Source organism: Lontra canadensis, unplaced genomic scaffold (assembly GCF_010015895.1).
Source record: "Lontra canadensis isolate GAN:19392208 unplaced genomic scaffold, GSC_riverotter_1.0 scaffold29, whole genome shotgun sequence".
NCBI lineage: Eukaryota > Metazoa > Chordata > Mammalia > Carnivora > Mustelidae > Lontra > Lontra canadensis.
The window spans coordinates 3,757,773-3,771,495 of NW_022631023.1; the positions used below are offsets into that span (position 1 = coordinate 3,757,773).

At 62.1% G+C, this 13,723-nt stretch overlaps 1 protein-coding gene across 3 annotated transcripts in view; it reads left to right on the forward strand.

Moving 5' to 3' along the window:
* Positions 1 to 13,723, forward strand: part of PRDM15 (PR/SET domain 15) — a 59,168-nt gene that overhangs the window by 39,978 nt on the left and 5,467 nt on the right. For all 3 annotated transcript variants that reach the window (XM_032865292.1, XM_032865293.1, XM_032865294.1), the window contains exons 13-20: positions 849 to 943; positions 3,364 to 3,495; positions 5,058 to 5,192; positions 5,786 to 5,949; positions 6,768 to 6,847; positions 7,182 to 7,301; positions 12,423 to 12,554; positions 13,530 to 13,613. In XM_032865292.1, the coding sequence (XP_032721183.1) occupies positions 849 to 943; positions 3,364 to 3,495; positions 5,058 to 5,192; positions 5,786 to 5,949; positions 6,768 to 6,847; positions 7,182 to 7,301; positions 12,423 to 12,554; positions 13,530 to 13,613 (942 nt within the window). The remainder of the gene's footprint in view (positions 1 to 848; positions 944 to 3,363; positions 3,496 to 5,057; positions 5,193 to 5,785; positions 5,950 to 6,767; positions 6,848 to 7,181; positions 7,302 to 12,422; positions 12,555 to 13,529; positions 13,614 to 13,723) is intronic.

Genomic DNA, 13,723 nt, shown 5'->3' on the forward strand with positions numbered 1-13,723 from the left:
CACCTGCCAGTGGTCCTGCGGGGTCAGCGTCTCCTGGCGGGCGGGCACGCGGGCTGCATCTCATAACTACCTTTCACCACGTTTGGCAGCCGACGCACGAGGCTGGTCATTTTCTGCAGGAACAAATGGACAAGGCTCGTGGTTCCCCTTCCCGTCAGAGCCTAGTCTCAGCCACTGCTTCTGCTCTGGTGCACTTTATGCCGCGGGGAGCCTTTGGGGATGATGGGTTTTCTCGTCCCCTTGATTGGGCGTTCTTAAGTCCGGCCCTGCGGTCCCTTGGTGGGATGTGGGAATGGTCCAGAATGGGTCCACGGGGTGGAAAGGCACTGAGAGCGAATTTCTCTTTTATCGAACGATACCCTGTTCCTGTGAGCTTCTAGAAATCCATTTTGATCCCAGGTATGAACAGTCAGGTCTTCAAACCTTAAGGAGTCCCTTGTCACTTGGTTTTTCTCCCTGATCCTGATCGACTGATTTAATTTGCAAGGATGAATATCGGTATCTTTTTGACCAAAACGGTCATCCCTGAGAATCCTGCCTTGGCCTTGAGCGCTGGGATCGAAGGAGACTCCTTTCTTCAGCGTGAGCTCAGCCTAGCTCTTTGACACCGTAAAACTCCGAACCCCCTTGTGTTTTCACACGCTTCGGGAGCACGAGCCGTGCCACGGTTTGCTGGGGGCGCGTGCAGCCGCTCTTGCCGTGGTGCCCGAAGGAGCGCTGGTTCCTGTGGTGTGTGCTGGGGGTGCCAGTCCTGCCTCTGCCGCCCAGCCACGCCAGCCGAGCGGCAGGTGCCCAGCACGCGTGTGCTCCCATGTATTCACTCTCTTGCTTGGTGGGGGGCGTTCCAGGTGTGCGGCGGGTGAAGCGGGAAGACCTGGACGCTGGTGGCGAGAACCTGGTCCGCTACAAGAAGGAGCCCTCAGGATGCCCCGTGTGCGGCAAGGTAACGGTCTCCCTTCTGGAACCGAGCTGGGAGCCCCACCCAGCCTGCAGCTAAGGCCCCGAGCTGCAGGAGAGGTTTCTGAGTGCGCAAACAGATGCACGGGTCGTCGCGAGCGCCAGCGCCCACGCATGTCTTACACTGTCATTGTCCTTGCATGATGCTGGGATGCGTCTCCCACAAGTGAGCTAAGACTGTGTCTTCTCCTCCGCCGCTGGTTTTCCCCCTGAGCCCCTCCTGGAGCTCGCCCTCTCCTCCTCAGCGCCCCTGACATGCGTCCTTGTGGCAGAGGACCTGAGTGTGGGGTCCTGAAGACACGGGGAGGCCCGGGGCCTTCCCTTCGTCCCAGCAGAGCGGTCTAAGTGCCAACCCGCCCCATGGCCGTGGGCGCTCCGGGTGAGCGAGGCGGGACGCCACCCTTAGGGGCAGGTGCCTCCGAGGTGGGCCGTCCGGGGCCGTGTCCGGCGGGGCGGCCTTCTGTCAGCATCGTGCCGGGACCCCGTGCCGGCACTGCTGTCCAGGGTGCGCCAGGTTGCACGTAAAATGGTGCTGTTCTTTGTGAGCGAGACGAGTGTGTGGCTGCTCGTCCCTCAGACTCGCACCCCAGGACTCAGGAGTTTGCAAAGCTCATCGGTCCCCAGGGCTGGAGCTCCCGTCCCTCCCTTACGCAGAGCACCTGCTGCCGACATGGGCTCCATGCTGCCACAAGGGGGCGGTGTGTGACCACCAGTGGGCGCGTGGGGGTATGGTGGGGGGGAGGGGAGCTGTTTTTGTCTCAGCTTCCCCCAGTCCCGCCCCCCTCCCCCAGAGCGCCAGGTGCTGGGGCCCTGAAGACAGGGTACAGCCCCGCTGTCCCTGGGTCTGGACACCAGAGAGGTGAAGGTTACCAGCCCACGGCCAGCTGTGACGCGGCCCAGCCCACAGCCACGGGGTGACATGGCCACCTCTCTTGACCTTTTCAAGGGAGAAAATGGAAATCCGTGTTTCCATGTGGAATTTCCTGACTTTTTTCAAACCACAAAGCAAACGAATCAGCAGGATAGAATGGCCTGGGAACCCCATGTTGCGTGTGCCCTGGAGTGTGGGTTTGGGGGCTGGCGAGGCTAGAGGGAGGGGGAGCTGGTGCTGGGAGTCTTCCCATGAGCCCGGCAGCCAGGCCCAGCCATGCTGGGGGTGCGGGGTGTGAGCAGACCACTGCTCACCCATGTCCGTGTTCATGTGTCCTGCTCACCCTCCCTGCTGTCCGCCAGGACAGAGCCTGTGTCCGTGTCCATGTGTCCTGGTCACCCTCCCTGCTCTTCACGGAGCCCTTGTCCATATCCGTGTGTCCTGGTCAACCCGCCCTTAATCATGGACTCTCGGGGAGCACGGGCACCATGTCCCTTCGATGCCCTTGGGAGATCACAGATGTGAAACCACCTAGCCCTTGACTGGCGTTCAGACACATTTTATTCAGTGACACGTTCATTGCGTTTGCATGGAGGGTCTAGACAGGAAGGGAGAGAGCTCGGATGTTTCTAACGCTGAAATCTCGGCTGCTCCCAACGAGTCTTGTCTTTAACCCCGCTGCCTTGAGAAGACAGGGCTGTTGGCGATACCTGCTGCCTCTGCCCCTCCCCAGGAGGCCTGCCTTCCCTACTGTCCCGTCCTCCCACGCAGCGCCCCAGGGCCGTGGTCACAGGGTCGTTGGCCCCAAGTACCCTGAAAACCTGGAAAAGAGAAGTCCCATGAAGACACTAGCCTCCTGTGCCTCGTGAATCGTTTCCCTTCATTCATCTCTCATGTTCTCCTGCAGCTCGTGGGGTCAGGCAGGCTGGAGGAGACCTGCTCTCTGGGTTATGTGCCCTTGGGACTTGCCATCCAGACAGGTGCTCTCAGATCAGCAGGGCCTGCAGGTGGCCTCTGCTGCCATTTCATCCCTGGGGCTCTGTGCGAGAGGACATGGGGTCCCCAGCATCCCAGCCTGGCCCCTAGCATCCCAGCCCAGCCCCAGCATCCGAGCCCGGCCCCACTGGGTGCGTTTGGGGACATGTGTGAGCCTCTGCACTAGCCACTGCACTAGACCAGAGACAGCAGGTTGGGGGAGTTGGCATGAATTGTGCCTGAAGCCTGGTGCCCATCCTGAGGGTGGCACTCTCCCTCGGTACAGACTCTCAGAAGATCCTGGCCGGTTCTGTGATTTTCCGGCTTCTTGAAAGGCCCCGTCCTAGGGAAATACCTAAGTGAGTGAATAAAACGGAGGCAGATTGCACTGCCAGTGGAGACGAGAGGACAGTTGGTTCCCCGGGACAACACAGGCTCATACTGAGACCATCACTGGCTCGCGTTCACGCGTGACTCCGGCCCCGAGGCGGGTCTCGGGCAGGCATCCAGTGTGTCCCTGCCCAGTTCCGGTCTGTGAGGTCCCACCCCACTGCCCACAGGTGTTCTCCTGCAGAAGCAACATGAACAAGCACCTGCTGACCCACGGCGACAAGAAGTACACCTGCGAGATCTGCGGCCGCAAGTTCTTTCGCGTGGACGTGCTCAGGGACCACATCCACGTCCACTTCAAGGTGCTGCCCAGCGCCGCCCTGGCCCAGGGAGCTCACGTGGGAGCGTAGCAGGCCCTCGCGGCCAGCGTCCCAAAAACACTTGTCCGCTTGGCCTGTCTTCCGGCGGGCACTCGTGACCTCCTGCCGCATCTCGGGCCCCTGCGGCGGGGCTCACGTGACAGTTCCTCTGTTCTGGGTGCTTCCTGGTGAGGACAGCAAGGAGGTGGGAGTGGGGGTGCTGCGAGGATTCGGGGTCATGGTTAAGGGCAGAAGGGCCGATCCAGGGAACAAAGGAGGAAATCCTAGGTGGTGCCGAGGGCAGATGGAGACGGTGAGCGTGGGCCCCAGAGACGCGCCACAGCGCGGCGACCGGTCCTGGCAGTTCCAGCCCCGGGTGTGGGCTGGGGCTTCACTGGGTAGGTGGAACTCCAAGGCAGGGGAGGAGGCGAGGCAGGAGTGTGGGAGGCCCCCCCAGTGCAGGGGCTGAGCCACGTGGACGAAGCTGGCGCCAGAGAAAGGGCCCAGGAGCATGTGGGGGCCTCGGCCAGGGCTCGGGCGAGTTAGACCTCCATTTGTCCCCACCTGAGCCCTGAGAATGGGGGCCCGGAAACCTGCCAGGGAAGGATGGTTTCCCGAGGATTCGATGAGACGCAGCAGAGGCGCGGGGCCCGGCCGGTCTGGGCGCCCGTGGGGCATGGCGCCCGGCGGTGCCCGTCCTGGGGCAGCCTTCCCCCAGCAGGTGCTGCTGCTTCTCCGCTAACGGGAGCCTGAGTAAGAAACACAACAGTAGGCCCTTGTGAAAACCTCCCCTCTGCTCGGGGAGGGAAGGGGCAGACAGGATAGCGAACTTCCCAAAGGAGGCCTGTCCACCCTTCTCGGAATCCCAGGTCCTGTGTAAGAGGGAGACTGGCCGGCTGTGGTGCGCCCCCTGGCGGCCGTGGCTGGGAAATGGGCCGCAGCAAGGAGGTCCGCTGGGTCCCAGCCAGGACTAGACAAGATCCAAGATGGGGAGCCAAGCCCCCCATCCCCCTCCGGCCGCAGGCAAGGCCTCTTCCGCCCGGCCTGGCCGCAGCCCCGCTGTGGGGCCCCTCAGCTGCTCGCGGGAACTTCTCTGACCTGTGACGGGACGACTGAAGTGTTCCTCATGGTCTTTTTCAGAGAAGTAATAATTTTTAGCACAATCCCTGCCAGGTCATATGGAAACAGGCCTTAGAGAGGACCGACCCCTTCCCGGGGGGCGAGGGGGGTGACTGATCCCATCACAGCCGGGGACACTAGCATCCCCAAGAACAGGCAGCGCCAGGCCGGGCTCCAACCCAGGGATGCAGGGCAGAGGCTTGGTGGGCGTGGCTGTCCCAGGTCGGGAAGGGTCGTGCGAACGCGGGCAGGATCCTGGCGGGCTTCCTGCCGGGATGTGGGGTGCACGCAGGGGCCCAGGGAGCCCCGAGGGAGGCGGCAAGCAGGACCCCCACGTGGGACTTCCGGGCGGCCGAGAGGCGCTGCTGCCTCCTGCGTGTGGGGCAGCCCCGCTACTGCCGGGGGCGCGACTAACCCGTCGGCGCCTCTGCCGCCCTGCGCTCCAGGACATTGCGCTGATGGACGACCACCAGAGGGAGGAGTTTATCGGCAAGATCGGCATCTCCTCGGAGGAGAACGACGACAACTCAGACACCAGCGCGGACTCGGAGCCTCACAAGTACAGCTGCAAGCGGTGCCAGGTAACCCCGCGCCCCGCGCCGCCCCCCACGCCCCGCGCCGCCCCCCACGCCCCGCCCCTTGCCCCTCCACCCCCCAGCCCCCCTGCTCCCCGGCTGTCATCCTGCACAGAGGCCTGCGTGGGAGCCGGCCCGTGCCACGCGCCTCCTGGGCCGGGCGGGGGTGGTGGCTCCCTTCTTGACCACGGTCTCAGACCGGGCGCTGACCTGCACACGCCGAGGGGCCGGCCTGGTGGGGGGCGGTGGGTGGAGGCCGAGCTGCACCTTGCAGCCACCGGCCGGTCGAATGCAGGTCCCTGTGTGAGGCCTTGGCGGCCGCCGACTAGGCAGCTCTGTGCTCGTCGCAGCATCTGGTATGGAGCCTTCAGGGCCGGGGGTGGAGGTCAGCTGGGTGGGGAGCTAAGAGGCTCAGAGGTGGGCCGGTCTGGAGGCAGGTCAGCAGGCGCCCGCCTTCTGCACCCCTGTACACTCCACACTTGGAGGCATCCCTCTCTGTCTGGCTGGGGCGCCTCGGTGCGCGGCGGGACCTCGGGAGCTGAGGGCCGGGAGGCCGCAGGCTGGGGTGATCTGGGGGTGACGGGTGCGCCTGTTGGCAGCTGACCTTCGGCCGGGGGAAGGAGTACCTGAAGCACATCATGGAGGTCCACAAGGAGAAGGGCTACGGCTGCAGCATCTGCAACCGCCGCTTCGCCCTCAAGGCCACGTACCACGCGCACATGGTCATCCACCGCGAGAACCTGCCGGACCCCAACGTGCAGAAGTGAGGAGGCTGCCTGGGGCTGGGGGCTGCAGGGGCCGGCCTCATGCCATGGTGGGGGGGCACGTTCCCCGCGGGGAGGCAGCTGCTCTGACGCTGAGTCCGTCTCCCCGGGGAGCCCCGCGGCTGGGCCCGTCCTGTGCGTCGTGGGTCCTGTCTCCCTCGCCCTGCTGGCCTCACAGCATAACAGGGTGCTTCCCGGCCTGCCCGCAGAGCCACCAGAAACCCCCTCTCCCCACCGAGGTCAGGCTCCTGGGGTGCAGCCCCGCGGCTGCTGTAGCCCACGCTCAGTGCTGCGTTCAAGAGCTGCGACCAGCAGCCCCAGGCAGAGGCTGGAGTAGCGGGCTCGGGCTGCCGAGCACAGGGCCCCCGACTCGCCCCAGCAGTGAGGTGCACTGTCTCAGTTCTGGGGGCCCAAGATTGAGGGGTCCGCGGGGCTGGCTCCTTCTGGAGGGGGCAGCAGTTCCGGGCCTCCCTGCTTGGTGGGCAGACGCTGCCTTCCCGTGACCTCACGTGGTCTTCCATCTGTGCTTGTCTGGGGCCTAAGGACACCCGTCCTCCTACCCCGCCCGCCCCCATGACCTTGTGTCTCACGTGACGACCTCTGTAAAGACCATTTCCAAATGCGGTTGGGGTTTGAGGTGCTGAGTATCAGGGCCGCGGCTTGTGCATTTTGAGGGGCACCGTTCAGCCCCGTTGGAGGCGAAAGCCCTCGTGCGTCTTGCCCCAGTAGCGGCTTTGTTGCCTGCCCTTAGCCGAGGCAGGGCGTGGGGGTGGGGTGCTGCGGCCGCCGGCCCGCTGAGGCTCCCGTCCGCCTCCAGGTACATCCACCCGTGTGAGATCTGCGGGCGCATCTTCAACAGCATCGGGAATCTGGAGCGGCACAAACTCATCCACACGGGTAGGGCCCTGCCGCGGGGACCAGGCCGGGTGGGGGTGTCCTCGTGCTCCCTGCTCCTGCAGCCGCACACCCCTCCTCCATGCCTTTTTCTGGCTTCTCCCGTCCTGGTGCCCTTGTCACCGATTCTGACCCCGGCTTGGACCCCTGCCCCATGGCCCCGGATCCCGGGGACCTTCCCAGCGCCCCGGAGCCCGTGGTAGGCTTCTGTGCAGGCCAAGGGAGCGCTGGAGGCAGCGCACTGTGCTCCTGTCCCGACGCTCCTCCTTCGCTGTCCTTGTGCTGTGAGCGCGGATGCGGGCCTGCGGGTTCACGTTCTGATACGCTTGTTGCTCAGGTGTCAAGAGCCACGCCTGCGAGCAGTGCGGGAAGTCCTTCGCGCGGAAGGACATGCTGAAGGAGCACATGCGCGTGCACGACAACATCCGGGAGTACCTGTGTGCCGAGTGCGGGAAAGGTACGGGCGCGGGGTGCGCGCGGGAGAGGTACGGGGACGCGTGGATTGGGTGGGCGCGGAGCTGGGTGGGCATGGGGCACGCACAGGAGAGGGATGGTGTGGGGGCCCGGGGCCCGGCGGGCACGGGGCTGCATGGGCGCGGGGCGTGCGTGGGAGAGGTAAAAGGACGCGCGATTGGGTGGGTGCTGGTCGGGCATGGGTGAGGTACAGGGACATGGGGCCCGGCAGGCACGGGGCTGGGTGGGCATGGGGTGCGCACAGGAGAGGTACGGGGACGCGCGATTGGGTGGGTGCAGGGCGGGTGCGGGAGAGGTACGGGGATGTGGGGTCAGGTGGGCGCGGGGCATGCACAGGAGAGATGGGGGGGCACGGCCGGGCGGGCGCAGAGCTGGGTGGGCGCGGGGCACGCGCGGGAGAGGTACGGGAGCACGCGGATTGAGTGGGCACAGGGCAAACGCAAGAAAGGTACGGGGGACAGGAAAGGTATGGGGGCACCAGGCCGGTGGAGCTTGGGCTGTCACCTGCGGGCACAGCCAGCACTTGGAGCCAGGGGGCGCCTGCCAGGACAGGATTTAAGTGAGAGGTTAGAGGAAAAATAGGACCATCACAAGGAGAGAACATGATGAGTTTTAAAGTGGGCAAGCAGCCCGGCCAAGGGTCCTGGGAAGCGCCGTGTATTCTGCACACAGGCAGAATCCCAGCTCTCACCGCCTGCTAACCGGAAGCAGCGACGTGTTAAATAGCGATTTATTGTGACCAGCGAGGACTGTGACCTTCATTTTAATCAGACGAGATTAGTTGAACAATAATAAACTTAACAAAATATCTCACATCCCTAAGTAAAATGGGGAGAAAAGGTCATCCTGCTACATGGTAAATGTTTAACCCATTTCTGTTTAAACAAAACAAAACCGTGTAGAAGAAAGGGAGTGCGGAGCTTCTCAGGCTGTCACCAGCGGCCACCAGCGCTGTCTGTGGCAGTGGCAGCAGGACCGTCCCCGCAGGGACACAGGGCACATCAGGGCTGTTGGCTTTGCTGTTATATCTTTAAAAATTGTGCATTTTTATAAAGCCTTTCTTTTTCCTTTACTTGGTTTTTTAAATTAAAAAGAGACTGAAGAGAACACCAGTGTCTTACCGTGCCTCTCCCTGGGTAAGCCGTTAGCAGGTGTAAAATTGACGATGCGCAGAAGCTTGGAAGAGTGACCTGCAGGGAAAGCAAAACGTGATCCTTCCCCCGCCCCCGCCCTGCCCTTAACCCCCATCTGCCTCTCCAGAGGTGACGGTTTCTTGTCCATCCCCCAGGGTCACTTTGTGCAAAGGAAATGCACAGATTCCTTCCCTGGAAAAGCAGTGCAGGCCCCTAGCCCCAAACAAAGTGGCGCGCAAAGTGAAGTTGTCACTCCCACCTCAGACCCGTTACGCTCTGGAGAACCAGTGTCACCATTCTGCAGGAACATTCTAGAAGTCTCTGTGCTTCTCTTAGCGATGTCCTGGCACTCCCAGCCCCTTTCCTCACTTGTGGGAAGGGACAGTGTTGAGCACCACAGAGACAGGGAGGGTGAGAGGTAGACCTGGTAGGGATGCCCAGACGCCACACCTGGGTTTCCCCAGGGGGCCTGGCAGAACAGGGGCAGCTGCCCAGGGTGGGCACTGAGGTCAGAGTCACATCTTACAATGTTATATACTTGGTCATATCAGAAGTGTGCTTAAAATTTAGTTCCGTGATTTTGTCCACGAATTCTGAAGACTTTTTATAATGCTGGTGTTAGTACTTGGACTAACATGTTATTTCACACAAATTAAATTATCGGTGTGGTCAATTTGCTTTCAGATTAGTTATTACCACGTACAAGCAAATGCCTGTGTTTATCTGGGGTTTTTTTTTGTACTTTGCTTTTTTATTTACTTAGAAATTCATTTCAGAGCGTTTTCATGTCAGAATGGGTAAAATGGCCTTAATGTGGCTCTCAGAACCTTGATAGGGGCTCTGTCCCTCAGATTCCTGTAACCAGACCTTTGCTTCTGTATTAAGGGCTTTTTTGTCTTCTTTCATTACAAACAGTGCTGCAGGAAATACTCTTGATTATTGTTTGTTACTTTACTTCTTTTCCCCCCCAAATCCTAGGCCTGTGTGGGATTTATTCAGGGGAGAGGCTGTTAGGAATGACGGGAGTTTCAGCCCCAGCAGCAGGAGGAGTCAGGATACCCAGGAAAACACCGGGTTCCGAATTGCTCGGTGTGCCATGAAGTATTTGGGACAGGCCCTGGGGAGACAGCTGTGGGGCCTGCGTGCACAAAGCCACCAGGGATTTAAAGATGTAAAGAGGGCCGCCCCCCACCCCGTTCCAGATCTGGGAATTCTACCCATTTAAAACCCCAGCAGCTGGCCCAGAGTAAGTTGTAAATGGGATGCAGAGTGAATCCAGATCCCAAAAGAAGGAGGCTTCAGATTTCCACCATGTGGCAGTCATGCTTATTTTAAAGCTGTTCGCAGATCTTTTTTAAAATGGAAAGAGAAGTGTGGTTTGTCACTGACACGGGCTGCGATGGGGGGTCAGAATGGGGAGTCTTTCCTTCTATGCATTTTCTTTTTATGACCGTGTGTTATTTTGTAACGTAGAATCCGTTCATTTTAGATGCATGTGGGAGAGATGCAGGTGTGGGGCAAGACAGCAGGGACTGGGTCTCTTCTGTTCGTCTTCTCTGCCATGGTCCCATCAAGGCCAGAGCCAAGAGGCCCCTGTGCCTGGCACAGCCTGGGGGCAGCCAGTGCAGGGGAAGGGAAGGAGGCAGGCGGACTCGTGGACCTTGGGTGGGAGTGTATATTGCTACGGTTGGGGTGAGCTGCTGGGCGCTGTTAGCTGCAGCTAAAACGTAATGTAGCACTATTTGTGACAGAGAGTAGCTCAAAACGTGGGTGCTATTTCCATTGGCCTCAGGGCCCTTGCACTGGCTGTGCCCTCCACCAGAAATGCTGTTCCCCCAAGTAGCTTCCAGCCCCTCCCACAGTCCTTCCGGACCACCGTCTAGATGCGTCCTCGAAGGGGACCCCCGTCTGTCCCCCAGCACGAGCTAGCTTCCGGGCCACGTCCGTTCCTTCCATTCCTGTCCCTGCTCCATCCTGCTTCGCTTCCTGCCCTCCCACGTGGCCTTGGCCTCTGTTCGGCCCTTCCCTGTGCAGCTGGGGCCGGGCTTGGCGCACGGCCCAGCCTCTGGCCCTCAGAGCAGAGCTGGTCCCGTGGCAGGCGCTGGCGTGGCAGGTGTCTGAGAACGGACAGACACCAGCTGGGAGCGGGGCTGAGTGCCGAGCGCGGCGTGGCCGTGGGTGTGCACCGGCCAGGCCACGTGTCAGGGTGAAGGGCAAGGGCAGCACAGACAGAGGGGACCGCACCTTGGCGGGGGGCAGGGGCATTCTGAGTAACCAAACGTGCTCAGCAGTGTCCCCAGGTGCCCGTGGGACCTGGTGGCGCTGCTGAGCTCCATCCTCGGGGCTGACCTCTCATTGCCGGTAGCTTTTTCACGGAGTTTGTGGGACTTTTTTCATCAAAAAGTTAAAAATAATTTTTTAAGGGGAAAGCGCTGTTCTGAAGTTAGCGCTGGGCCCGCCTGTGTCTTCCCGTCCTGTAGCCTCCAAAGCCTTTTCTGGTGGACGGTCACCCAGACTCCTGCCTGTCTGCTGGCTCGGGCGGGGGCAGTTCTTGTGGCTTCCGGCAGGCTGGGGTCTGTTAGGGGCCAGGGCTGGCTGAGACCCAGCTCCACCTCCCTGGCACAGGCAGTCTTCTGGGAACCTGGTGGGACTCTGGTCAGGCACTGTGATCTGCCACAGCTGTCACCGAGGACGGTCCTGGAGGTGGGCTGCGTCTGCCCTGCTCCGGTGCCCCTTTGGTCATCTGTGGTTGCCCCTTTGGTCATCTCTGTGTGGTTCCAAGTCTGCTGCCCACTGCCCACTGCCCCTGCCCGGTTCAGTTTGTGGCCGGCAGGACTGGACGCTGCTGGCTTTGTGCATGGGGACCACCACCCACCTGCTCCGCGGCCCCCTTAGTGCTCCCCATGCAGCCCTGCCCACCTAGTGGGCGTCCTGGACTGGGACGCCCACCGCGGACTCCCACTCATAGGGGACCAGCCCACCCCACCTCTGACTCCCACCCCATGCCAGGCCCCCTGCCACTGACTCACACCGTGTACCAGGGACATCCCTTCTTGACTGGCCCAAGTTGGTGAGGCTGTAATTTGTCGCCCGTCCTTTAGCGAAGGGGCGTTGAGCTAGAGGCGGAGTGAAGGTTGGAGCCCGCACCTTCCGGCATCAGCTGTCCGGAGCACTGACTTCTCATCTCAGTGTTCGCGCCGTTGGGATCCACAGCAGCTCGGGCAGGATGACCCCCCTCCCCCACCCTCAGATAACTGGGCTGTGTCACACGGGTCACATTCACCCCTGTTGCTGTGAGCACTGACCCTTAGGTCTGCACAGGCTCCTGAGAAGGTGAGCTTCTCCACAGGGACAGTAAATCCCTAAGGGCCTCTGAGGGCATCAGTGCCCGTCTTGCCCCTGGTGGAGGGGGTCCTCTAGGAGAGTGACCCCCACACCCTGACCCCCACTTGTCTTGTTCTATCCCCTCCGAGACCTGTGCCTGCCCGAGGGTCCAGGTCAGGCGGGATCCTGTGGGGGGTTCAGGCAGTGTGTGGAGTGGGGTGCGGATACTGTGGGGCATGGTCTAGGTGTGGGATGGGGGTGTGGGCGCTGGGGTGGTGTCCTGGCCTGGGTTGGGGGGCAGGCACTGTTGCAGGTCTGCATCATGGGCCGTTTAGGGGTATGGGGTGCAAGCACTGTGAGGGGTCCTGGATGCGAGCGCCGTGGGGGGCACGTGGGGGCACCGCGTGCGTGGTAGGTGCCGGCGTGGGGGCTGTGTGGGAGGCACAGGCACTGTGGGGGGCACGTGGGGGGGTACATGGTGGGGCATGGGCGCCACAGCGGGGAACACATGGGGGCATGGGCACAGGGCGGGGATGCAGGCTCCGTGGACGGGGGCGCAGGTGCGGTGGGGGCGCGTGGGGGGGGGCACAGGCGCCACAGGGGCTCGGCGCAGCGGGCGGCCAGCTCAGTGCGCGCGTCTGCGGCAGGCATGAAGACCAAGCACGCGCTGCGTCACCACATGAAGCTGCACAAGGGCATTAAGGAGTACGAGTGCAAGGAGTGCCACCGCAAGTTTGCGCAGAAGGTCAACATGCTGAAGCACTACAAGCGGCACACGGGTGAGTCCGAGGCGGCGCGCCGGGCCAGTCGGGGAGCCGGGAACAGCGGGGACGGAGCTGCCCATGGCTTCTGCTCATTGTAGCTGGAGTCTCGGGCGCTGCCTCTGCTGGCGAGCGTCCCCTCCCAGCGGGCACCCCATCCGCAAGGCGCCGCCCACGTGCCCCCCCAGTCACCATCCACGCGTTTGCTGAGCTCTCCCAGGGCTGCCCTGCTCGCGCCTTGCACGCAGCCGTGTGCCCGAGCGGGTGCCCACGAACTGACCGCACGGGGCCAGCTGTCCACCACCGCTCTGTCTGGGGCAGGAGACACTGGAACATCCCAAGTGTCTGTGCGTCCCCGAGAAGGAACAGCGCACCTGTTAAGTCAACGTATGTGTTAATTTACTTAGAGGCTTGTGATGCGGCAGGGAAAGACAGCCTGTGTGTCAACTACGAGTTCCTTCTCAGGAGAGACGGGCGTGTGGACGAGCACGTGTGAGAGAGAGAAGCAGGGGACACGGGAACTGAGGGACAGGAACCCTGCTGACCGGCTGTGTCTGTGTGAAACTTCTTTCCCGTGGTTCCCTGTGTCCCCCGCAAACTGGGTTTCGAGCGTTGCCCTGTCTGGTCCAGCTTCCCTGCTCGCCCACCTTCCTCATGGCCCCCCGAGAGACGGATGAGCTCTTGGGTCTGGGGGGAAACGGTGGAGCCCCGGAAAACTTCAGAAATGCGGTGTCGAGGGAGGCTGACCGCATGGTTCTGCTGGTGCAGAGCGGACGGAGGGCCCGGGGCCCGGTGGCCTCGCCAGCCCCACTGAGGGAGGCGCTGCTGAGCCGCCCAACTGTCCGGTTGAGTGTGGGAGCCACCATTTGTGCTGTGGGGTCCCCTGGCCATCCCCTTGCCGCACCACGGCCTCTGCGTACACGGAGACCCTTGGCCAAGGGGTCCGGTTAAAACCCTGTGGGAGCCTCTGAGGTCAGCGTGCCTCTCCTGCAGGGATTAAAGATTTCATGTGTGAGCTGTGCGGGAAGACCTTCAGCGAGAGGAACACGATGGAGACCCACAAGCTCATCCACACAGGTAAGCAGGGCGGCGGGCCTGGCACTCGGCCCCTCGCCGCGGTCCCTGGTGCACCCCTCCTGCCCCCGCGTGTGCAGGGAGGGGCTAGCTGTCCACCTGCTCTGCAGGGC